Source organism: Ceratina calcarata, unplaced genomic scaffold (assembly GCF_001652005.2).
Source record: "Ceratina calcarata isolate Rehan_Ccalc_2016 unplaced genomic scaffold, ASM165200v1 scaffold60, whole genome shotgun sequence".
Taxonomy (NCBI): Eukaryota; Metazoa; Arthropoda; class Insecta; order Hymenoptera; family Apidae; genus Ceratina; species Ceratina calcarata.
Genome location: NW_017177240.1, coordinates 373,585 through 399,031, shown reverse-complemented (window position 1 = coordinate 399,031; position 25,447 = coordinate 373,585). Strand labels below are relative to the sequence as shown.

At 42.7% G+C, this 25,447-nt stretch overlaps 1 protein-coding gene across 13 annotated transcripts in view; it reads right to left on the bottom strand.

The window, feature by feature from the left end:
• The window catches only part of dlg1 (MAGUK family member discs large 1), a 421,217-nt gene that overhangs the window by 208,112 nt on the left and 187,658 nt on the right, over positions 1-25,447 (bottom strand). For 8 of the 13 annotated variants that reach the window (XM_026817678.1, XM_018032913.2, XM_018032912.2 and 5 more), the window contains exon 3: positions 10,531-12,529. The exons of the other annotated variants lie outside the window; for them this stretch is intronic. In XM_026817678.1, coding sequence (XP_026673479.1) covers positions 10,531-10,963 — 433 coding nt within the window. In that variant the 5' untranslated portion in view covers positions 10,964-12,529. The remainder of the gene's footprint in view (positions 1-10,530; positions 12,530-25,447) is intronic. 13 annotated transcript variants of the gene reach the window in all.

Sequence of the window (25,447 nt, the reverse complement as noted above, 5' to 3'; positions counted from 1 at the left end):
TTAATACATTGCTTGAACCGAAACATGTTCATTCAATAATTGATTTCACGAACAATCGTGCACGGAACTTCACTAAATTTCCGCATTAAATTCGATGTTTCGAACAAGCAAACTCCAAAGCAGAAAGCATTGAGGCGACCGCCCTCCCGACAGTGGGATTCCCTTCGGCCCAGCAGCAAAGAGAAACGCAGCTAATTTCCTGGCAAGCGAAGTGAAACTGATCGAAAACGACGTTCACCGAGCGGGTAAATAACGGAATTGAACGGAGGTGATCGAATTTGCTCCCCGTTTCACTCCCCCGCACGGTTTTCCGCGGCGAAGAGAAAAGAAGAGAAATTGGAAAGCGTTCAACGACTCGATTCTTCGCCGTTCGCGATCGACGTTTTTATCGTTAAAAAAAAAGGCGTCACCTCGCGCCGCGCCGTTTCCCTCAGGCTTTACACTTTACACAGCACAATTTGATTCGTTCTATTGTGTTTGCCCGTGTGAAATATCGTGAAATAAAAGCATCGTGGACAGCGAGATCGTACGCAAACAAACCTTGCAAGTACATCTTTGAATAAGAAAGGAACACGAAAACTCTTGCAAAAATATATGAGATAAATACGTTCTACTCTCGTGAGCTTCTAAAAGGACAAGAAATTGTTTATCCAACTGACTGGTTGAGCACTGTGTGGTAAATTAATATTCTTAATTAATTATTTAATCGCGCGAACGCGTGAAGGAAACAGAAAAGGCTGAAAAGTTCGTGTCGGAGCGTGTTTATCGAGCAACGCGGACAAGCTGCGATTGTCGTGACGTCGATTCCGCTCACGTTTATCGGATTATGCTGTCCGGATGGCGACGGCCGGTACGAAAAAGCAAAATGTCCACGAATTCGCGTGGCTCGTGCCGGCCTCCGCGAACACGTTTTACAACTACGGTCATTTAATTACCGGTTGCAAGCCGGATGCTTCGTTAGTGTCGACAACTCTCTCTGGACGAGCGAGAATCTCTACGACACAAAGGTGACGGCTTCGTTTATTGCTATTCTATTAACCGTTTAACAGGAAACTGTGTCCCCTGGCCGGGGAAAATATAATAACCAGACCATTTATGCGTCACCGTTAGTAACGTTGTTTCCACGCTCTTTCTCTCACTCGCTCGTTCGCTACCAACGCGTTGAGTTAAATCTCAAAAGCGATGCCTGGTAATATTTCTAGGTTAATGCCACACTCTGTTTCACGGCGAATTGTCTAGTTTTCCCGGTTTAGAACGAAGAGTGTTTAGTACTTACACAGATTTGTAGTACGCAGTTACCGTTCCCAGGACTGGACACCAATCTACACGATGAATAAACGCGACGCGGGCTTCTAATCGTTTCGGAATTAATAAAACTGCACGATCTTTACGCGATCTTTCATCCTAAAATATTATCAGAATTTGCTTGTCACCAAATAGTTAACCTTCGCAATCACGTTCGAGCACGACCGCCATTACTTTTAATTATATTCGCGTTTTCGTAACAAAATCTTTACTAACGACACAATTGTCGTATGGTTCGTTTTCTATGTATTAAGAATATCGAATAGCGAGCATCTACGAACAAAATATTCCAATACCGTAAGCAAAATATTGAAAGATACCACTGTATTATTTTAATGACACTTATTGAAAACTACGACACTCGCGGTCACCGAACTGAACAGTAAAGAACTAGGGGACGTAATGCGTAATTGGGTACAATGTATGCTTCCCCTTCTACCACCAATATTTCACCTAGCGTCTGTGGGCTAGCAGGAGTGGGGAGTGATAGAAGAGATTAGGACTATTTATTACGCAACTCTAAAAACCAACGTTTACGTTTTTTACAATGCTCGTGTCCTTCCTTGGTCCTACTATCTTCCGATTTATCAAAACGATAGTTTTGTTATTGCTTCATATAATAAGTTACCGTCCTAATTACTATATAAATCAAAAATGTTGTTCTCAACATTGTCACGCAATTATAAACAATTAATTAATCAAGCAAAATAAGAGGAGCGTCAATTCCTCAGAAATTTAATTGCGGCAAATCGTTCATTATTCACGATGGAAAATGATTTCATATTTAATGAATATCATAAAGAGAACAAAATACCTTTAGACGTCGACGAGGAAATAATTTCGCACGGACTTCAGTATTTGTCGCTTGGCTGTTGTAGTCTCTGGCACAGTTGACATTTTTCTCGCGAGACGGAAAGGGAAAAGGCCGAGCGCAATTCGTTTACGACTGTACGAGGAGCGATAACACATTACTAATTCATTTTTAATCCTCTACGTATTTGTCCAGGCCGTTTATTCCGTCTCGTCAACAAAGCCCATCTCCTTTCTCTCGTTTCTATTATCGAGGTGACAATACTTCGTCAGAAAGAATCGTTCGATCGCGTTCAATTTCCTTTTAACACCTCCTTGAAATCGTATCGAACATTCGCACATGGAAGAAACAGCGATATTGTAATTTATGCAAAATATAATTTATTATCGCTATCGTTGGCTCCGGGGAAGTGTTATCGGGTTTTGTAACTGATCAGCTTTCCCGGATAAGATGAGTGGCAATGTCCAGATAATATCCGCAGAAGTGATTTATCAAACTGCTCGTATACTTATTGTCAGAACCGCTGTGTCTACAGACCACCGATCCTAGAATCGATATCACGGGCTCGAGAACGGATTTTCCGTAAGCGTAACTTCAAATTACTCGTCGCAGATTAAACCGAGTTAATCGATGCAAACGCTTTGGAACATCGTCGTTTTTAATCAACTTTTCCGTTACCCGGCGATGAATTTAATTATTTTTTAATAACGTCTCAGATTTTTCTTGACCGTCAACGTTAATCCATCTCGAGCCGATGAGCATCGGGCAAACTTTCAACTTGTCTGCGTTATCAAATTTCCTTTTTATTTAAACAAGTAGGAGAGATTAAATACGCTGCGATTCATGATATGATGTATGATGAAAAGTTTTCCAGAAACGGTAACAGGTAATAAAAACCCTTTGAAATAGACACTAGTACACCATGTAACACGTCCCGCACGATGGCGTGGTACAAAATTACATTTCACGTTACTTTTTGTAACGCTGTAACACGATCAGAATTAATTTCATGCAAACTCCGGTAACTACCGGGGCGCGGATCGACGTCGTAACCGCCTCTGGTTGGACTAGACAGGCAGAATCAGTTTAATTAATTCTGAAAAAGTCTCTGCTCGAAGCGTTTGTCGTTTGTACATCATCATCGACAGTCGAATCGAACGGAATTTCCCGGCCAGAGTAGAGCACCGCGTACACTCACTCTCAAAGGTAATAGATACCGGCATTTGGAGAACGTCCAGATGGTAATTCATTCAAAGGAAGCGAATGTCAATGAATATTAGCTGTCCCAGAATACGCATCCTTTACATCCCCGGTAATTCAAACCCTTTGATTTCCATAGCGTAACTTACACTTCAATATAGATAATTTAACGCGATATTTAATTTAGAAAAAATTCGTTTGATTTACACAAACAGAAATTTCCAATTATTGGGCTAACTGGAATTTTACCAGCGTTTCATGAAATTCCGGGTGTTCATTGGCAGTACAGTCCTCGGTTACTATACGAGATTTTATGAAACGAGTCGTCGTACCTTTCTCTCATCCGGCGATTCCCGCATCTTGACATCAATTATACTGTTTGTTCACGTGTTCCACGTGCACTCTCGTACAATGTCGACGACAATTAATTATAACTGTCATTGTCAAAATCCGATTCGCGTATTGTGGAGGCGGTTGCCCGGTATGATACGCGGCGGATGGGCGGGGAGAGGGTGAACAGGGCAGCACGAAATTGCAGTTTCTATGCGACACTAACGAGCCGCGTTAGGCCGCGGCTCCTCTGAAAGTGATCGATCGTAAAGTGATGCACCGGAATGAGAAGAGAGCCGTGCGCGCGTTGCATTGCAAATCGCAATCACCGGTCCGCCTATCTGAAAGCAACGAGACAGAGACGATTTCGTGTACAGGGTGTCGCAGAAGATTAAAATAAAAATCAGAAGTCTGTAGTATGTGCTCTCATCCAAGCGAACATCATTAAGACATGACAGAATCGAATTATTTAAAAATTAGAATAATGTGAGGGAAAGGATTTGAATCTATGTTGCTAAAAATATTTGTGTCGTTGAACTTTCGGAACACGTTATAAATCGTCAGAAGATCGGCCTGAATTGAATAGAAAGAAACGAAGTCGAGTAATTTCACTAATATTCCTGTTAGGATCGCGGTCCGTCCACGATCCAGATGCGTTTCTGGGATTCTCTTAAACGTAATAACGCGTCTGACCGTGCGCCGGAACGATCGGATCCGTCTGGCTCTCATAACGCGCGGCTATTGTCGAGCGAAGAAAGGGAATGCGCAGCTTGACGAAATGCACGTGAATTAAACGATTCTGTCCCCGTCCTCCCGCTAGTGGATTTTCCCATTTATGCGTTCGTGGATCATTACCATGCCGAAGCTGTGGAAACGATTTCATGAGCCGAGATTACGGCAGCCGTAAAATGGAAATATGAATAATCGCGTCGCGACTTATGAAAGTTTAATGGCACCCATATGTTTGCAGTTTCAAAAACAATTTTTAATCGTTATTCACATTATAATAATTATTCAAGCAATAATTTTCACATTCCTCGTATAATACATTTCAGTCCAAAACGTTACACGTTACTTCATATATTTTAATAACGTAATTGATACTTGCCGCGAATACTCATTGTCAGATCGAATGTTTTTACGGAAATAAATATGGCTTGTGGAGAAACGAATTTAAAGGAAAAAGTTTTCCCTCAGATGGATGACAAAGCAGTGGTAATAAACTGCTCATTATTTCCACGTTACAGCACGAAACCGTAATTTTCTTCCAGACGTCGTTCTCGGCAACTTTAGTTCGACGGCGAATAAAGGATATACGATAGGTATAGGTACCTATTTCCGGAAAGATTATATGTATGATCCCCCTATTCCCGGTTGAAATACATAGGTATACGACGAGAAGGTTGAAGGATCACTTCTGAAAATTGCTACTTTCGAAACACGAGCCACGGGAAAACAACCATTACCATTCAAGCATCTCATTGAATTTAAAGGAACTGGCTCTAGATACGGATCATTATTCACTTTAAATTTTACACGATCGTTGAATTTCTGTACCGGTGAAGATTCATTTCTGTTTCTGCAGTCTAGCTTTCAATAATAACCAAAGGGTTAAGCATCGTTATAGTATGCGGAATATAATTGCGGAAAGGAATTTTAAGAACCGGGTGGATCACGATTAATTTGATGTGCCCGGCATAACGGCGGCGTGGCGTAAGTACAGGCAATTAACGGGGTTTTCCTGTAGAACTTTAACGCGACGTTTTATACCCTCTCTTTCTATATTCACGCTCGGTTTTTCAACCTCTAAATTTCTCTCCGTTTCCGGCTTAATTTATATCGTTCGCTAACTACCGTCGAGGAAAAATGCGCGCTGAATACGTGGCGATAAAGCAAAACGAATACCACCGAGGGTGGCTCTGTAAAGAGCGAACGATGGATGGAGAAAACAGATTCGCTGCGGGGAGAATGACGAGGGTTGAAAGAGAAAGAAGATGAGGAAGGAGGAATAAATGCAAGGAAGCCGAGGCCCGCGGCAGAAAATTTCGTAATAAAGCGACTTTACGCCGACTACGTTGCTGTTTCAGATTAAAATTTCTCCCCGTTGCGTGTTACCGGTTCCTCTCTTCTGGAGTTTAACGAGATGCAGGATAACATTATTCTGTCGTCGGTGGGTACCCACGCCGGCTGTTGCTCGCAGATTAAACTTTATGCAATTTCATGTTTCCGAACCCGAGAAGAACTCTCGTCCTCAGTTTTGCCCACCTTTCGATTCCTATTACCCGGTCATTATTATGCGTGTTCAGTTCATTGCGCGAGTTATCCACTCAATTTTCCTTTCGGTCGAATCTTGATTGCTCTGAGGTCTCATGCATTTTCAAATTGACTATCATTCATGTCGTACGCCTCAAACGATTAATCTTTATAACATCCGTTTCATATTTTTTANATCGTTATAGTATGCGGAATATAATTGCGGAAAGGAATTTTAAGAACCGGGTGGATCACGATTAATTTGATGTGCCCGGCATAACGGCGGCGTGGCGTAAGTACAGGCAATTAACGGGGTTTTCCTGTAGAACTTTAACGCGACGTTTTATACCCTCTCTTTCTATATTCACGCTCGGTTTTTCAACCTCTAAATTTCTCTCCGTTTCCGGCTTAATTTATATCGTTCGCTAACTACCGTCGAGGAAAAATGCGCGCTGAATACGTGGCGATAAAGCAAAACGAATACCACCGAGGGTGGCTCTGTAAAGAGCGAACGATGGATGGAGAAAACAGATTCGCTGCGGGGAGAATGACGAGGGTTGAAAGAGAAAGAAGATGAGGAAGGAGGAATAAATGCAAGGAAGCCGAGGCCCGCGGCAGAAAATTTCGTAATAAAGCGACTTTACGCCGACTACGTTGCTGTTTCAGATTAAAATTTCTCCCCGTTGCGTGTTACCGGTTCCTCTCTTCTGGAGTTTAACGAGATGCAGGATAACATTATTCTGTCGTCGGTGGGTACCCACGCCGGCTGTTGCTCGCAGATTAAACTTTATGCAATTTCATGTTTCCGAACCCGAGAAGAACTCTCGTCCTCAGTTTTGCCCACCTTTCGATTCCTATTACCCGGTCATTATTATGCGTGTTCAGTTCATTGCGCGAGTTATCCACTCAATTTTCCTTTCGGTCGAATCTTGATTGCTCTGAGGTCTCATGCATTTTCAAATTGCCTACCATTCATGTCGTACGTCTCAAACGATTAATCTTTATAACATCCGTTTCATATTTTTTACTATAATATTATAAGAAAATTGATACTGAAATTAAAAGACTCACACTTTTCATGTTTCGGGTAGACTTTTCGAGCTTTCAAATAGAAATGCGTTTAATCAGTAGAAGCGAATGGGGCGCTTCGTTCTGACGCAACGTTGATACAGGACAAAATATGATTAAAAAAGATGTGTTTTGCGAGAGTCAGTTGAAATCGTTGTAAATATATCTTATGGCCTCAACGAGGAGTGATGTTCGCGTTAATGCCTGTATGGAAAGGCTTGCCTCTCATTTTTCCTATCTCTTTGCTTCTTCGTGTGTTTCCCCCTGCCTCCTCTTCAACGAACGAAGTGGTTTTCTTTCGTACCCGGTGTAAATTAACATCGAACCTGCTTTTGACGTCGGCTAGTTCTCTTTTTCGCTCTCTCTCTCTCTCTTTCTCTTTACTTTCCGTAGACGAATCAGGATAACGAGTTTTCTATTTGCACATCCCACCGGTTTTCATTCGCTAAGTAGACGACGCGAGGCTCGTTATTAAATGATATGGGATAATAAATAATTAACGCGTAGGCGTAGTCGTGCACGTCATCGTAGGAAAATTGCTGGCTTTTCCGAAAAACCCGTCCGCGTGATTCACGCCGCGACAATTCAATCCCCCGACGCCGACAGACGGCTCGATAATTCATCCCCCCGAAATACGTATTTTGATTTAAGCGAATAAACGATTCGTTAGCTAATCAATTTCGGTTATTAATGCCCGATACGCGGTTATATTTCTACGCGTGTAACGCAATTTCACGTGACGCCGTTGTTATTTGGTATGCTCGGTGCGTTTTAATGCCGCGTTGATTAAAACAAATTGAATGCTCGAGTAATTTATCACGCCGCGACTCGTGCTCGCCGCGGCGAGAATAAAAACTTACGGCTTTCAGATAATATTGTGGGGTTAAAAGCTGCAGTTCGCCGTGGATTACTCTCTTCACGAATATATTTACCAGCATGTTTTAATCTATGTTTTCGAAGATGGTGAGAGCCAGCAAGCGTTTATTGTTTCACCGACGAAACTTTCAAGTTCATGCATGGACTGGCTTTCCTGTCTGATGCACGGCTCCCACAAAAAACAAACATTTCGTTAAAAGCAACCCCTAAAACAATCGAAACACCCGGTCGAACGTTCCCTTGTCGTAAACCGGGATCGATCTATTGGAGAAAAAGTTAATTCCGTTTCTGCAAGTCCTGATCATCTCAGATTTTGTATAAAGCTTTTGAAAGTCTGTCACGACAGTGCTTCGTGTATACTAAACGCTGATACAAAAATAGTTATTCCTATTGAACACGATTTTGGCCTCGCGAAATTTCCTATTTTTTTTGTTCTCAGCCACTGTTTCCTCGTTTGCTTTTTATTCATTCCTTGTCCGTGGCCTCACGAGAAAAGTCGTCTCTCGCTTCTCGCGTAGGGAGATAATAAACTCGAAACAATACGACAAGCGACGTTCCTGCGCGACACGGACATGCTTTCAGCTTTAAAGTGCGATATCGTCGAGTCGCCACTCGCTGCTGCGAGGAAAACTATTTCATAACTAGGTCGGGCAAGGAGGCCGGACCACGGGTACCTACACGGACGGTCCGGATAAAAGTGTACGACGTGAAAAAAAGAGAGGTTTCTCAGGTTCCCCTTTTGCCTTCTCTCATCGGAGAAAAAAATTACACAATGACCGGTGGATAATATAATAAAACCTTCTTTTTATTAAATAATTTTTACTTGTCATTAAGACAGAACGAGAATTTTCCTAAAGAAGGATGATGGAATTCGTGATAGAATTAATGAAACAGTCCGACTATTCTTAAAGAACAACAGGTTAAAATGCGTCTGAAATTAAACACAGAGTCGGATACGAAATTTCCGTCTAGTTGTCGAGTTCCAACGCTCACAATTCTCCAGTAGGGCAATTATCTTCCGGTATATACAGCGAATTAACTTCGCCTAATTGATATTCGCGCGCCCGTTGCAAATTACGCATACTTCTACCGGTGGAACGAGACCCACGGCTCTCCCGAACTTCGCTCGGTTGATCTTTAATGTGAATTCGCCTCGGTGATACGGCCGCTATTCAAACGTCGCCGACGATGGAAACGAGAGAGGTAAGAGAGGACGCAGGGCTTTTACCTACATATATATACATATACGTACACGGAGCAGATGCTACTCCCGGTGAAACAATGAGGGTGCTGCGACAAAGGCGGCAACAAACTCCGACAACTCGCGGCGTCACGATGTCGTCCGTGTCCAACAGATGAGGAATACCGATAAAAGACGTATTCGCCCGGGGAACGCTATTCGACGAAGTCGCGCTTTTATGGCGCGTCGACAATGGGAGAATGACCCGATGCGCGATGCGGTTCTCGTTTTCGTCCTTTGCTTCCGAGAAACAGCACGAGTTTCTTTAATAATAGCGGTTATCAGCTCGTCCACTTTCACGTCTTTTATCTCATAGACGAAGTCGAACCTCGAAATCCTCTATTTATTGTATGCAATGGTTTCTTTTAATTTATAGACGATTTTAATTATTTAACACGTTCCGTGCCACGTGTACCACCGGTGGTACACGGTAAACTTGATCGTCAGGCCACGTGTACCACCGGTGGTACACGCAGTCATATTTATTTAATGCGCTGAAAACATATATTTTATTACAAATATAATTCTGTAAACTATATTTCTACCTAAAAAATGAAGCATTATACAAGATGCAGTAAAGAACAAAACACATAAGTTTATTTAATTGTTATATATACAATAATTAATAATTACATTTAATGGTGCATCTTTAATCAAAATATCAAATGGCCTGAACGACAAGTCAGGCAAAAATGGCTTGGCACGGAACGTGTTAAACGAGAAATGTATTATTCGTGTATGGTCGAAATTTTTGGACGACGATAACTTATTTTTACGCAGCGTTGTTGTAGGAAGAGAAGGAGAGAACTCGAAGCAACGTATATTAATAATTGAGTTTGAAACTTCTATTCGCAGCGAAATTGGACCGTGTCTTCCGTATGAAAGGCGACCGGACCTTTTTTATAGGCAAATAAAAGTTTCGCCTTTCTTTGTTCCCCGCGCGCCATCCATGTAAACGACCTACTTTGATTTTGGCGCGCGCACACGCGAAGCGAGAAGGCCAGCCGCGCACGTAAATTTGAAAACTTCTTAAGGGAAGTATCCCGAGCGCCGACCATGCTAACGTCCTTCGATTCTTTAACAATATGATCCTGGCATATTGCGAAAGTAGAGAAGAAAACTTCTTAAAGTGCTCCACGGGAAATCATAATCGTTCTTCCGAACTACGGCTCGAGATTAGGATGAAAAGCGTTTTATTCCTTAGGAGACGATTACCATTATTTCATATGGGCTGCGCCCGTAACCCGACAAATGATCCACGTGTATTTAGGAATCTCGACGACGAGTTACCATGAAGAGTAAGCATGCTAAATAAGAATTGAAATCATTGACAATATTTATTTAAAACAAGTATTGCGATTCCTCTTAATGTGATCGTTTGCGTTTGAAGAACGTTTATCGAAAATTGTCAATTATTTCAAGTAAATCGAAAACGTATTGTTACTACCTTCTCTCGCTTGAACAAATCCGTGCACCTCGCAGTAACTTCCGGCAGAACCGGCGGCGCCAGGCGTGTCCAACGTGAACAACGTGTTCGCCGAGGACGTGACCGCGTCGTCCGGCGTTTGCAGCAGGCTGTTCGTCTGCGATAACGTGTGCGGCTGCTGGTGGTGAGAGTGATGGTGCAAATGGTGGTGTTGGTGTTGTTGCTGCAGCTGCTGTTGCTGCTGCTGCTGCTGTTGCTGCTGCTGCTGTTGCCGCTGCGCCGCGAGGATCTCCTCGCGCCGGCATTTCGAGCACCGACGCATCTCCGAGCGAACGCGCAGCAGCCAGACCATGCCGAACAGTGCCATAGCAATCTCAAGTCCCGGTGACCTCGATGGGTGCTTCATGCTCGCTGCGTCAAGGTCATCGAGGCTCCAGGAGCCAACGCGATGCATAGCAGTGAAATCTCTGCGAACGATTAGCCACCACTTCCCTGTTTTTTAACCGCCAGTGCACAGCCTGATCGCTGATACGACTTTCAGTCTACTTTTACCCTGTTTCGATGATGTTCTAATTTTTAGGGTTTACGTTATGTTACTTAATGTTCCTGTATTTTAGCTAGGCAGTACGTTTCGAATTTTAACTACTTTGTTCCCTTGGTTAAACTTTACGAATTTATTGTTTGTATTTATTATGTTTATTCGTTACGAATGTGAAATATCATTTAAATCGTGATGTTTGTATCTTTCTCGTCAAACGATGTTCTGCTCATTAGTATTTCCACTAAATTCCTCAGCCCTTAGGCCATTCACCGTCGGTAATATTCGCCACAAGTTCTTTATCCTTTCACACCTCCCCATTCATACTTGAATCCCTCGAAGTGCTGAAGTAATCCTACTTCACTACCATTGCACAGTCGTCTGAAACAAGTTCCCGTGTTTCTATGAATTTCATTCCTAGCTGTTAGCCAAAAAGAACCGACAAATTCGTCCAAATAGAAGACCTTGGTCGTCGAATTCTCTGGCCGCCATCCACATTTTTCACACACAAGCGTTGCGCGAAGATTCGTCAGGATTAGGATCGAACCCCAGTTCAGATTGCGATCTAATAGCCGCCCTGCGCCGGAAGAGAGAAAAATTCACGGTATTTCTCAAACGTCGACACGTATCTGCATTCGTTGATTCAAGATCTTCGAGGATTTATTGCGAAATCGAAGGCACGGTTGTTGGGAACAATGTATGATCGACGACTTCAGATGTAAGTTCCAATCTTGCGACAGAATCCTGAGGAACGTCTGTTGACAACCCTTTAACGGCAGAGAAACGTATGATATCGGTCAGCACCGAAAGGTATTCACGTTAACGACCAATCAGAAGTCTGAACTCCGTCCCGTGGTAAACGATTACGGCTAACGAACTCGGCCTTAACTCGTGAACACACTCGGTTTACGCTTGGTCCCTTGGAAACGGCGCACTTAGAAAAGTAGAAAAGGTTCGTTCGGTAAAAAAGTGGAGGCTGTCGGCAAGTCAGCCGGTGCGAGGGTGTCCCCACTGTCGAACAACTTTCCCGTCTGTCCAGCGTCTGTCCAGAACCAAGTTCCAACCGGACGCCACTTGTGCCTTCCACCCTCAACCACTGCGTCTGTTTTCTCGCGACGATCCTCCGTGAGCCATCCAGCTGCGCGAGGCCGACGTCTTCCCGTAGGATCCACTCCCATTGAGTCGACGCTTCCGGTCTACCGTGTCCCGTTTTACTTGATACGCATGAATGACTCTGTGGAAGGCTCTCTTTCGTCGTGAACAGAGGTCTAACGTTGATCCCGACGATAACGCGGTTCCACGGGACGCCGGTAACCGTTTCCAAGAAGGTTTTGCGAATGCCGTAACCACTGGACGGGAACGCTCGATAAGTACCCGGAGAGGTCTTTTTATTCGGACAACTCCGATCCCACGTTTTTCTTCCTTTCTTCCCGATGAATTCTATTACCAGGCCTCTTGGGTTGTTCCTTTCTTTACGCTGACCTGCAAAAGTCACCGGAGGATGGGCATCGTGCCTGCTCGAATCGACTGGCCAAAGGAAACGGAATCTCGACTTCTTCGCGCTTTTCCTTTTTCCAGTTCTCCTTCGATTTTTTTCATCCTCGCTGCGAGGCTTTGACGAGGAGGATCCTTCTTTCGTTTGACGCGATCGCAGCCACGTAATAACCACACGTAATGCGATGAAATGACGTACCGAGTTCGAACGAATAAAGCAAAAATATAAGTAGATTTGTTTCGTATGGAAAGAAAATATTCTTATACCATCTGTTTCATGTTCGTGACCCGATACACGTTCTGATCGACTTCATCACGCGAACTTCTTTTCATCTACTCGACTGTAAGCTTATTTCACAGAATTACAGAAAAAAATATGATAAAAATTGCAGTACGTAATTGCAGTCGTGTTTTAATTACACGATTCTCTAATCAAATTCTATTGTTCGGTTTAAACTTCATATGAAATTTTGAGCACTTCAAAGAACTTTGAATATTATTAAATTGCGTGCGAATGTTGTCCGATTCCGTGTTCAAAATATAAAATATTTCGTGCAATTACTCGGATGTAAATGATTAGAAATTGCGAAAAATGATAGAGAACTTATTAGACGGTGTTGAATCCGTGTTGGAAGGACGAGCTCTTTGATCACGAGAGCGAATTACTCGACGCGTGCTACAGAGTACTGCGAAATATAAACACGAGTTATGGAATATGAAACAGAGTGGAATTTCGCGGATCGACTGAAGCGTCGAGTAACCTCCGAAGAGAGAGAGAGAGGAACGGGCTGTGGGGGGTGGTTCTGTAAATTGTGAAGGTAGTCTCAACGAACGGGGCGCAGTGGAAAACACTTGTGCGTTCTTCGAGTACTGACTGGTTGCTGGCACTCCTCGTCACCGCGACGAACAAGATGGCTCGCATTCGTCACGTACAAGTAACAATTAAAACTTGAATCTTCGGGCTCGAGTGGTCGGCTCGTTAACGATTCACCCGTTTTATAATAACGAATTCAACCGGTTTTACATACCAATCCACCTCCAAAACACTTAGTTTAAAGAAATTTCCACTTTTACAGATGCGTCAATTAATTTTTAAATGAAATCGTTAGGAGTTGTAAATTTCAGCCATCAGTTCCAATAATTATGAAACAGTCGAGACCCTGATTAAAGAAATAATCGAGAATGAAAAACCGGCTTAAACGAGTATCGGAGCCTGGTTAATATTAAATGTGGTCATTTGTAAAAACGATCGTTCGAATCGAATTCTTTGTTCGCTCGCAGCCCGCCATCAAACGCAATCGTCCGCGAATAAATAAACCGCGAGGGAGAAAGGGATTATAGCCCGGGGGTGAGGGAGGCCGGAGGAAATAAAGCAGGCTGCCTGCTCGCGTCACTCGGTGCGCGGTAAATCACAGCGATTACGGGCGCGAAATAATGCATATGGGCGACCGGTGAATGGACGTTAGAGCCGGAGAGGAGTCGTTCGACAAACCGCCGCGCCATGCCACGGCCGTGCTGCGGCCGTGCCAATACGATGAACAATTCGATTCAAACGCACCTCTCTCTGTTGCGCAATTGACGACGTTACTGCCCGTCTTTCTCCCTGGTAATAACACGTTTCGAATATGATTTACGCGAAAGTGCATTATGGTGCAGGAGCTCAATAATGGCATATACAATAGAGATTGATACGTCGTTCCCCTTATGCGAGGTGCTGATAATTCTCATTCGATAATGAGTAGACGTGCACATTGTTTTTCACTTCAGCAAAAAGGAACGTGAGGTAGCGGATTCATTGTCTCCTTTAACAATGCCAGATACGAGTTCGGTAATGGACTCCGGGATTCATAACGCTATAGAAATATATAGATTTCTCTTGTAATATTTTACTGAAAAATCTGACTACTTGCTCTACGTTGCATATAATGGGTCCTTCCGGCGACAACCCTGGCTGTGCTCTCGTTAATGGAACAGCAGCTGCGTTCAGGACCGTCGCGCGGAGGTTCAGGGATGAAATTAGTGGAAAAGTCATGGTTGTTTCACGCAATCCCGCGACACGCGTGTGCCACAGAGGGTTTACATGGACGGAATTTATTTCGATTCAACGCGACGGCGCAAAGTATACCGAGAACTTGGTTTTGCGATGCATGAAAATTTATGATATTCTCTTCGTTCGTTCGTTCGTTCGTTCGCCCGCGCGAGAAATTTATTCGGCGCGCGTTATTTTAAAAAGCGCGATGCAACGGCACGGAACGAAGTGGAACCGAGCGACGTATGGGGAAAAAAAAAGCAATATTAAAATATTATCGCTGATACGAGTTCGTTTTATTGTAGGTATTCGGTGGACAGAAGGCAAGCAAAAGAGACGGTACACGATCTACGGGAAAATATGAAAATCCGTGATAAATACGCGACTTCCGGTCCGATTGACACTGACTGAGAGAATGATAAATTTATATTTCAAAGAGATTATCACCGTAGCGGTTAAAATATTACTTAGAATTGCATGAATTTTAATATCAGATGGCTCAAAGATGTGCTTTTAATATTAATAATCATTTTACATAGCTTTTTTAATTAGAAATCTGAAATGCTAAGTTTTAATCTCTATTTTGCCGCTAATCAAATACACAGTTGTTTCAAATGCTCGTATCGATTTGACAGCGTGGATAAAACGTGGGGGCGGGGATTACGAGAACCAGCAATTTTTTTGTTGCGGTTTTCGATCGTGGTGACACTGTCGAAATTTTCGCGCGCAGCGTAACCGAAACGAGTCGTATCTGTCAAAAAACAACCAGGGACGAAGCACAGCGTGCGCGCAAAACCACTAATAGCGATCCTCCGTGTGCGATTTTTTATTTAGCGAGCGAGGCGATCGATTCCGGGCGAGAATTAACGCGCCGACATCGCGGTGTCACGTTTCCACCAAAAAAATAGCATCGCCCCGCTAAATCACGGTTGACAATCGTATCGTATTTGCGAAATTCTTTCCTAACACAGCTCCCTGTTATCACGCGCCGCCTCGTTATCCTCGCTTGTTTGCGCTCGGGACAAACTTTTTTTTTTATTCTTCAATTGGTATCCGTTCAAAAATTTCTTCATCCTGTGCCCGAGAAATTTATTCATTAAATTTAATTTCTGAATATTGGCCCAGATTAGTTTTTAAATTTTTAAATGGAACACGAACAAGTGCGTCCAACATCGTCTATTTTTTTTTTTTTATTTGCGGCAGCTAACAGACAGACTAGAAGAAAGTTTTAATAAACGCAGTCGAGGAACTATACAAGACGCATATTGAGGGTGTATATCCGTCAATAATTTAAAAACTTCCAGACTCGAGGGGGGATAGCAGACTTCTCCATCGCGACGAAAGTTTCTTTTATTGCGCCCGGAAGGAAACTGCCCCTTTGGAGGAGAGCCCTTTGAAAAGCAACAAAGAAACGACATAAATAAGAGAAAGAAAGTTCTCAATGCACCCATGCCCGGAATCATAGTTATTAAATCTCATCGCAGGCTGCTCATAAGCCGTAAGACATATGAAACCATCAGAGCTTATCCTAATCGAAATAGTGCAATCATGTAGTCGTAACTATGAAAGAAATCGTATACAATAATTTATGAATACTTTCAATGCAAATGTCCTCAATGAAAGCTGAGATTTTACGAAACATTTAATCAAGTTAGTCAAAAATTTGAGTTTGTTCATTCATATTCTTAGAACATTTGATCTAACTACACGTTTCACAATATGCCGTGTGAATTATCGTACATATATAAAATTATTAACAGTGTAATATATCTTATACAAATACGCGATATATGTACGTGAGAGGAAGAGGAAGTTCAATCTGAATCCAGTACTATCCAAATCGCTAATCGATTGAATCGACACAGACGCTCTTAAAACTCGTTCCACGTTAGATTATCACAGAAATCCATATCGTAAGTCGCCGGTTGAACTGCCTATGCCAGCGAAAATCAAGTAAACACAGGAGGGGCTATCAACGGCGCGGCGTACGCCTTCTAATTGAATTTTGCAGGTGAACGCGATGGAAAAAAGATCGAAAGAGCAGGGAATCGGCTCGGTTCGATTTTCCATGCAAATATTAGCAGTCGTTTGCCCGAGACCAGGCTATCGGTTTAATTGGTTTCCTGTACGATCATCGGCCCCACCGATCGTCGAATTAATTGGCCCGATTCAGACGGAATTAGCACGGGTAAATCCCGTGAAATAACCGCAAATGAATATCGATAGATTTGTTTTCCAGATTTCAACTCTCGCCGGTTAATCGAGAAAATATCGAAGTTCCGATATGCGGTATCATAATTACAATTTAAAGTTCTTCAGACGTAACCATGATCAAACATTTATTACGAAATTGTAGTTTCATATTACAGTTGTTCTACGTTCAAAAGATTTCGAATTTCTGTAGAATAGAATACTCAATAAAATCGAAATATCTAGTTCTGAAAAGAATCCCGAGATCGAGGTCTCAGAAATCGGAGCCCCATTTTCAAGAAAAAACATCACAGGCAGAAGTTGTGTAAAAGAATCCGAGCATTCTTCGAGTTCTGAAGGGAACGTTCGCTGCATTAGATTTCGTTCAACGAATCGTTCAAAGTTGACGCAAAGTGGATCAGAGACCAAGAGCTTTCGAGCTTTCGAACGCCGCCGCTCCGGTGGAAACGCGGTATATGTATATACGGGTAGCATCATCTAGATTCTGGTCCGATTAGGCGCATCGGCGGTCAACGCACAAGAAACAATTCCCTTTGCAGCTAACTGACCCGTTAACAACGCCCGGCAACGAAATATACTAACTAACGTTTCGACCGAAAGCAATAGTTACGTTATACCGCTTTGTGTACCCATCCCCTCAGCTTACGCTATGGTAATACTCTGGCACGAGTATTTGAAATTTTTGCAGTCAGTTCCGGAAGTTTCCACTCATTGCAAACAATGTTCCGCTCGAATTTACTTCAATCGATTAAATTCAATACTGTTTTGGATTTTAGGATGAGTGAAAGCAAAATTGTTTAATTGCAATATACACTCCTCTTCAAAAGTCTTCGTACACTTTCAAGTAATCATCTGACAAATATTCCAAACTGTTGATCATTGAACATCATGTCAATTGACAACAAATTATAGAATAGACCATGAACTGCTCCAATAAAATTATACTTGATCTAACAGTTTTGAATACAGTTCTAAAACTTGTCCTTTAATCTATCAAATATGATTTTTCAAAATGCGTGTGAGGAAGGACAAACAATTTGAGGTAGTAGTTCTTAAAGGGAACCAAGACACGGTTCGTTTGAAAAACAGTATGCTTGCCCTCGCGAAGGGAAGTTATTTAAATAAAGCCTTAATGTGGCTTTGAAATGCTGGTTGGGAGTGCGAAAGATAAAGTTTGCCCGAAAAAGTTTACTCCCACCCAGAAAGTTCCTAAGACGGAACCGGAGTGAATCTGCAAATATAAAATGGTTTCCGGTTGGTGGACGAAAGTTAACTTTCTCTTCCGCGCAGTGAGAACCAATCTTCCTCGTTGGGAAAAAGAAAACCCCGCGAGCAATTTGATCAAGTTTTACCACGATTTATTTCACTCTCGACACGTGTCCACACGCGTGATCCGGTAACAGAACGTGAGAGAATACAAGAAAAATTCGAGGTAGAGAACGATTTTTCGCTAAACGATGCCTTGTAACGATTGAGGATTTCATTTTAAAGTAAAACGTTCACAGAATTCGTTTTTAAATCATGCTCTTCCCTCATAGACAGGTGTTTATTTCAGACTGACGAAAAGCTCCTTTACACGATGTTATTAACAGCTGAAGACGCGTATATTATGAATAAGCAACGTTCTATACGCTTAACAGTCTAATGTCTAAAGAGTACGTCTTGAAACGTACAAATCTAATCATTTCTCTGAAAGATTAATTACTTGCGCTTCTTTCATACTACTCATCCTGTAAATATACGTAGGAAGTTTCGCCTTTAATAAAAGAAAGACGAGAGATACGAGGAAACGGAGATGAATGGGGACCCCAATTATTTTATTTCTCGACTTAGGCGGGTCACGTCGGTCAGTCGTTTTGAAGTCCTGAGGAAACCGACTGTACACACACAAATAGCTCTCTCTCCCTCTCTCTTACTCACTCGTTCTTTGGTCCGAAGTCTTTTCTCCTTGCCTAGCCTCTATGCAAAAAGAAAAAAATCGGCTACCTTTCCAGGGAACGCGCGGACTTTTAAGCTTTCACGAGCCTCGACGCACAAAGCCGTTTAGTCGTTTTTAGCTGATAGCCCGGCTCCACGGATAGAACGTAATAAAAGTACGAGTCGACGCGGCGCCGCTGGATGCAGCTGCATCCGCGAAAAGAAATTCCTTCCGGTCGTTTTAATTCGCGTAAGCCCGGCCGGTTGCGCGCATGATCGTTCGCTCATTCCTTTCATCCGTCTCTTCCTCTGTCCGTATTCTCATCCGGCCGGCGTTTCACGCTTCGAAAACCGTGACATGGCCGACGGTTCATGCCCCCACACGCTTCTCAGGGAAATCGTCTTTATTATCATTGCAAGCAGTACGAACGGAGTTAAGACCAACGTCCGACTTTAGAAAAACTGTTCGTTTAATTGGCAACCAGAATAGAATTGCAAGGAAGCACAGAGGCAGACTATATGAAAAGTGGTATTGATTTTTGTTTTATTTTTTTAATAAAATGTGAAATCGAACGATCGTATATCTGACGACTCTTGTTTCTGGTTAGATTTAAATAACATCCATTATGGTATCACTTTGATCTGGAAACAATTCCAATGGCGGTACAATGTTTCGCACAGGTTCTTAATTACGGTAACACGTGCGAGAGGGGAACGCGATATTTATGCTTCGTTCCGTTAATGCACCGGAACTCGAACGGAGCTAGAACGGTACGTACTTTTGCGACTAGAATTTATTATTTGTTCGGGGAGGCATCGCAAGTAGTTCCTCGTAGAGACGTGAACAGAACGCTGGCAGAAATTACAGTCACGTGGAATATCCTGTTTATTTGTAGACACGAGGAGCGTAACAAAATTTAGAAGATCCCTGCGAGATACTTGCTTCGTTACCCGCGTTACTTCCGTAACTATGACTCGACAACTCGAGTTTCGAGTTCGTTGCAAAAAAGCTTTGCGCCTCTCCTGAAACGTCTAACGATACGAGACACACAATTACACAGAACATGAACTTCTCATTATGGGATACGAAACCAATTTTGAAAAATTGCGAGGAGAAACGAGATCAATCACTGCCACGATTAATTTGACTCTACACAAAGAAAAATTGCATATGCACGTGAACTAGAGCCAGGTATTGTATCTCGTGAGGAAAAACTCGCGATTCGAGCTTGCAAGCGGGTAATCGAGTTAATTACCAGACGTCCGTGCAAGTTCCTCGAACATAGTCGTAAACGTATTGAAACTTTCCGTCTACAAAGGCGATCGGGTAGTTACTGTGCTCCCGATACACGCGAAATCGTGCCAACGTGGTGTATGAAGCGAATTCGAGACGCGAGGCCATTGTCTCTCGCGGGCCTCCACTCCATATTGAATTAGGTCGCGTCCGCTACCGGAAATTATATTCGACTGCAACTTCCGCGTAATCAGCGTGTCGGGAAAACAACGACCGCGTCAAGATTAATGTTCAATCGTGGCTATTAGTCTCGCGAATCCATTCAACGCGTAAGTCAACGTTTTTATTTGAAACATTGACATGTTTTTTTTATTACCGATTGCACGATTCTTTGAGATTTCATTTCGAAACATACAGGGAACATGTTTCTTTTGTTCTCAAAATGAAATCCCGAAAATGAAAAAAAAAAGAGTAAGCACAATAGTAAAGTGCAACTTCTTATTGTCGAACGTGACGCGATTCCTAAATGCAACCCCTGGCACCCGGGAGCCGAAAGTTTCTTAAAATCCAGGAGGTAGGAGAACTTTGCACTCGGTCACTCGCTCTAGGGACCTATTGCCAAGTAACTTGACGCGTATCCGTGAGCCCAGCGTTTGTGTTAGTATTTCGATCTTATACATCATCACTTCAATTCCTGGACTGCTGCAAATTATGCAACGAGAATCTTATAAACAATTGTAACGAAGGTAGCTTGAAATTTACTCTCATATAACCAAATATATCCATACTGTTTTTTTTTATTAAGAATCTTATTTGATTCTCAGTATTACTGTATATCTCTTTGTCGATCATCGTCATTGATTGACAGAGTTATTGACGAGATTTTCATTCCTAAACCGTATCTCTTCATGGATTGTGAAGAACGTCTTACTTCGTTATAAGCCCCCTCGATAACGTCTCACGGGACCTGTCCGATCTCTCTCCCTATCTAATCCTATTTTCCCCTTTCTTTTCTCTTGCCTCTTTATGTATTTTCATCAGGATGCACAGAAATGTTTTGAGAGACTGACCAGTGCTCGGTTGATGTTTATCGGTCCGCGCCCGGAGGAGCGAACAGACCACAACAGAACAAACATTTTAAAGAGAGAAATTTTTTATGTCGAGTTGTTCGTTCCGGTCCCCAGCCGGACTACGTACATTACGCTTCCATAGTTTTTATAAAGGAACCTGATCAATACTTGAGATATATCCCTCTGTGAACTTAAAAATTTAACTCAGGTTTCGAACTAGCTTTTTCATAATCGATTTGACAAAATCTAATGCAAAGAAAATTATTTGATAAAAATAAAGCAAAATTACGAGAAGTAATTGGTTTCGAGGAAAATGAGTGTCACTTGTTAATTAGAATCGATCTAAAAATAGAATTTTTGTCCCGTTCCATTTTTTATAGAGGCGTAGGTAAAACAAGAGAGACATGCACGAAATGGGACGATGGCGAAAGCTCGTTTCAGTGTAATATAGGCTGCCGGACGATTTTTGTGCGACCAAAGGGCATTGGGATCTCATTTTCCAACGCAAACAACGTGGGCCTCCAACGAATTTCTGCCGAGGCATCGAGCTTTCGCTATACATGATTTATTCTCATTTGCATACAAGCACAACGCCGTTCCTGTATCAGAATAATCACTGGCCGACGCAACACTGCGCTATCTTTATCACGCTAAAAAGAGTTCCAGTATCCCACTACCTAGCCGACTTTGCATCAAATTTCAATCATACTTTCTTTTTTAAATTTAGGATTTGCGGTTTCTATTGCAGGAAAAAAATTCACCCTTTTTTAAAGTATGGAGTTTGAACTTCCATACGAGTAAATATTGCACGAAAAAATTGCAGAAAGCTGAAACACATTTCGTTTCATTTGGTTACCAACGAAATAAAACAAGCGTAGCAATCTTATAATTTCCTGTATAGCGTATTATATTTACACAGACTAGATTTCGTACTGGCTTGTTCAATATTCAGTATCAACTGGTTGTACTCAAAGTCAATCTTTAAAATGTATGAAGAAAAATCTTTGATTAACGAGGGAATATGATCACAGGCTCATAAGAATAGCAAGTTCATTATAAGAAATTCATAAGCTTGCAACACAATGCGTATTCAACGCCCATGTTTGATTCCTTTCTGCTACAAGATCTCTTCGAATGCAACTAATGGGTGGAGGCGAGAAACATATTCATAGACAAGATTTCTCGAAGAAAAATACTTTGTTGGGTCTTTGCAGGAAACGATGCCAGCCGGACGAACACGTAGACCGACCGGGTAACTACTTCCGGGCCTCTTTGAAACATGTCCTTCTCTCGTTAGCCATTCGGTTCGGACTCGGCCGCTTTTCTTCTCGGCTTCCGGTCGCACAGTTCGTTAGGCAATTCCTATTTTGTCCCGCGTCCAATTTTCCACCGCGAAATTTTCGGCACCGTTAGCCTCCCTGCTTTTCTACCTCCATTTCTTTTCTTCCTCTGCGGGACGGAATTTTCTGCGTCCTCACAGAAAGAATTCTAGCCAGCGATTTCCGTCTCGTTAGCTTCGCGATGACCGAAATATATTTAGAGGAAAAAAAGTACGTTGTAACAATCATCGGCAACGAAAAGGAAGAAGATGACAAAAAATGTATGCGTCCCTGAACCCGGCTTCTAATTTGTGACAGCAAAGTGTAACGAAGCATCGCAGTTACACTTTTGTTTGAAAGCGTTACGTTTTCATCGTGGACTTTTTATGCGAGACAAAACACGAGGCGAGAGGTGTTGCACATGGATGAAAGGAAGATAAACGTGCCAGTGGCTAGATCTTTTCGTGCTTTTGTATTCTCTTGATTTTTTTGCATAGAACTCTCGACAGTATATGTATCGACAAACGAGCTTGCCTTTTCTTGTCGGTTTTTAAGTACATTTTCACGGACGAGCGTGCTTGAGAAGTATGAAGTACCTTTTTCTATCGTCATGATGTATAATAACTCATTTAATTAAACGAATCAAGAATACTTTGACGTCGAAAAAAGTGAACAACTTATCAAGAGCTCGGCTGTTATTTCAAGTTTTTCGTTGACATGGTGACGAAATTACCGTGCGCAAGTTCAAGATTAACGAGCAGAAGCTGGTCTAATGCAACGGACGGTCGCCGTTAGCAAAAACACGGTACGTGGTTGCGAAACTTCCGACCTTCGGAGCAGCGTCGTGCGAACTTCATTAAATCGATGATAGGAAAAGAGAGAGAGAGGTGGAGATAGTTCTATTTTCTTTTCTTTTTGCGGAGCCGCATCGTCTAGCCGGACTTCTTGTCCGTATGGGTTCAAAGGTTGGGTGCATTGAAAGTCTGGAAAATCCGTTGGGGAACGGACGAGTTCGAGCAGAAGAGGGAAGTTTCGACCGTGAGAAGTCGGTCGAACGGACGGGCGACGTTGTTATCGACTGGTTCGGCGCACATACACGCGAGGCGAAACTTTACCACAATATATTTTACGGTCATGCGTCGCGTCGTCGACGTTCGACGTCGACAATGGACCGAACTCGGCTGAGAACGCCCCGGGAGATCCCTTTTTTTCAATTACCGAGACCGACGGCTCCGCTCGTAGGAATTTCAGGAGTAAACAGCCTCAGTTTCGTCGCGGATCGATCCACGGCGTGTGCGCGCGTTCGCGTTCGCGGGGCGCAACCATCCATTCATATATTCGCGATTGTTTCGCAAGTATTCGCGGAATTCTCTTTTGACGGTGGGGAGCGACCCGCGGCTTCCCGTTTCTTCGGTGGCAGCTTGCGAAAGTTGCGGAGCTATGCGAACGATGAAACGCGACCCCTTCTCGCGGCGATTCGCAAAATGTTCTACGCTCGTACGCCCGCGACGACGCGACCGTGTTCGCGCTCTACGAGGGAATTAATTAAGTAGGAAACATGGCTGTTGCGCGGTAAGCAAAATTGAACGACACGTTCGAGGGCCAAGATGTGGGAGCAAACATTCCATCGGAATATTTAAGCTGTTACTCTATATTAGATACTTTCAATAAAACTGAATCAAGCATGTTTTTTATTTCTCGCTTCGAAAAATATTTGTTCGTCTTCTGGATAGACTGCCGTGTTCACATGACAGGATTTTGTTATAAAAAAAAAGTTTTCGGTTCGGGCAATAAGTTTTCCAGGTGGCCGAATTTTTCACGTCAACCACAGGCAAATTCAGAAGGGAATAAAGATTAAACTTCTTGTTCCGGTAGCGGGCGAGGAACGAATTTCGGAAACTGTTTCGCACCGAATGAAACGCGAAACCACGGATAGCCCAAACCCCAGAACAATCGATCCTCGAGGCTGGGCAATCGCAATATGTATGGTCGTGATGGCCCGGGAACGGATATAAACGCGAGAAACGGGCAGCGACTCGGCGCGCGAAGTTTCATTTCGTAGAATTCAATAATCGGTTACATCGCCAATAACCTCCAGCACGCCGTTCCGTTTTATAACGCCGACACGCCTACCAATCATCGCGAGTGCACCATTCGCGTGTATACGACACTTGCAAGAAGCCACCGTTTCGTTCTTCCCGTTATTTATGTCCGCATCCATTCAATAGTAAACTGTGGTTAAAAAGAAATCTGGGTCGTTGTATCGAAGTAAACTCATTTTACTATTTTATTGCTACTCTACTTTCCTCGATTTCTAAACACCTTGCAAAATATTTAAATCAAATCCAAAATGAAGTTTTAAACTTTAATGTGTAGACCTGAGAAAATCCTTGGTACTGGAAATTCATAATGCAGGTATTAAAAGATTTTTTTACGTCTCTCTATCTCTTCTCACAAAAGAGATACCATTCGTTTTTTTGAGAGGTAAATCTTTCTTCTTGGCCATTCATAACTCAGATATCAAAAGATCACAATTCTTTGTAACTGTTTTTTTTTTTCTTTTTACGAAAGAATTATTATTAGTTTTCTTAGCAGGAAAATTAATATTTTCTCAACGGTGCTGCGGGTCAGTATTTGTTTTACATACTGCAAAAACACGAAAGTTCTGTCGTCGTGTATTACGTTGATTTCGAAACTGGTGTGCTTGAAATCCAAATAAGAAATACGACTCGCGTGAAAGCTGCGCGCAACCGTCACAAGAAATCACAGAACTTTCGAATTCAGTAATTATGAGCACTACGTTTACACGCGATTACAGAAGTAGAAATAATTAGTATACGAAGTACGAGGGAACACGGAGAGAGAAATGTTGTTTCACGCTGTCGAGCATCAAACGTTAACCACGTATAAATTAAGGCTCACTGCCGGGAGACTAATTAACTGGAAATCAAATGTCAGGCACGGCGTTGCGTCGCATTGCGTTCCCTCGATATCTTACTATTGAGCAAGCCTCGATCGCAAGAAGATCCTCGGTTGCTTCCATTAATCACGACGACGACGACGGCAGGAATCGAAGCACGCTAATTGTGAGCATTGGTAATGACGGCGCGAAACGCGGAACTTGGA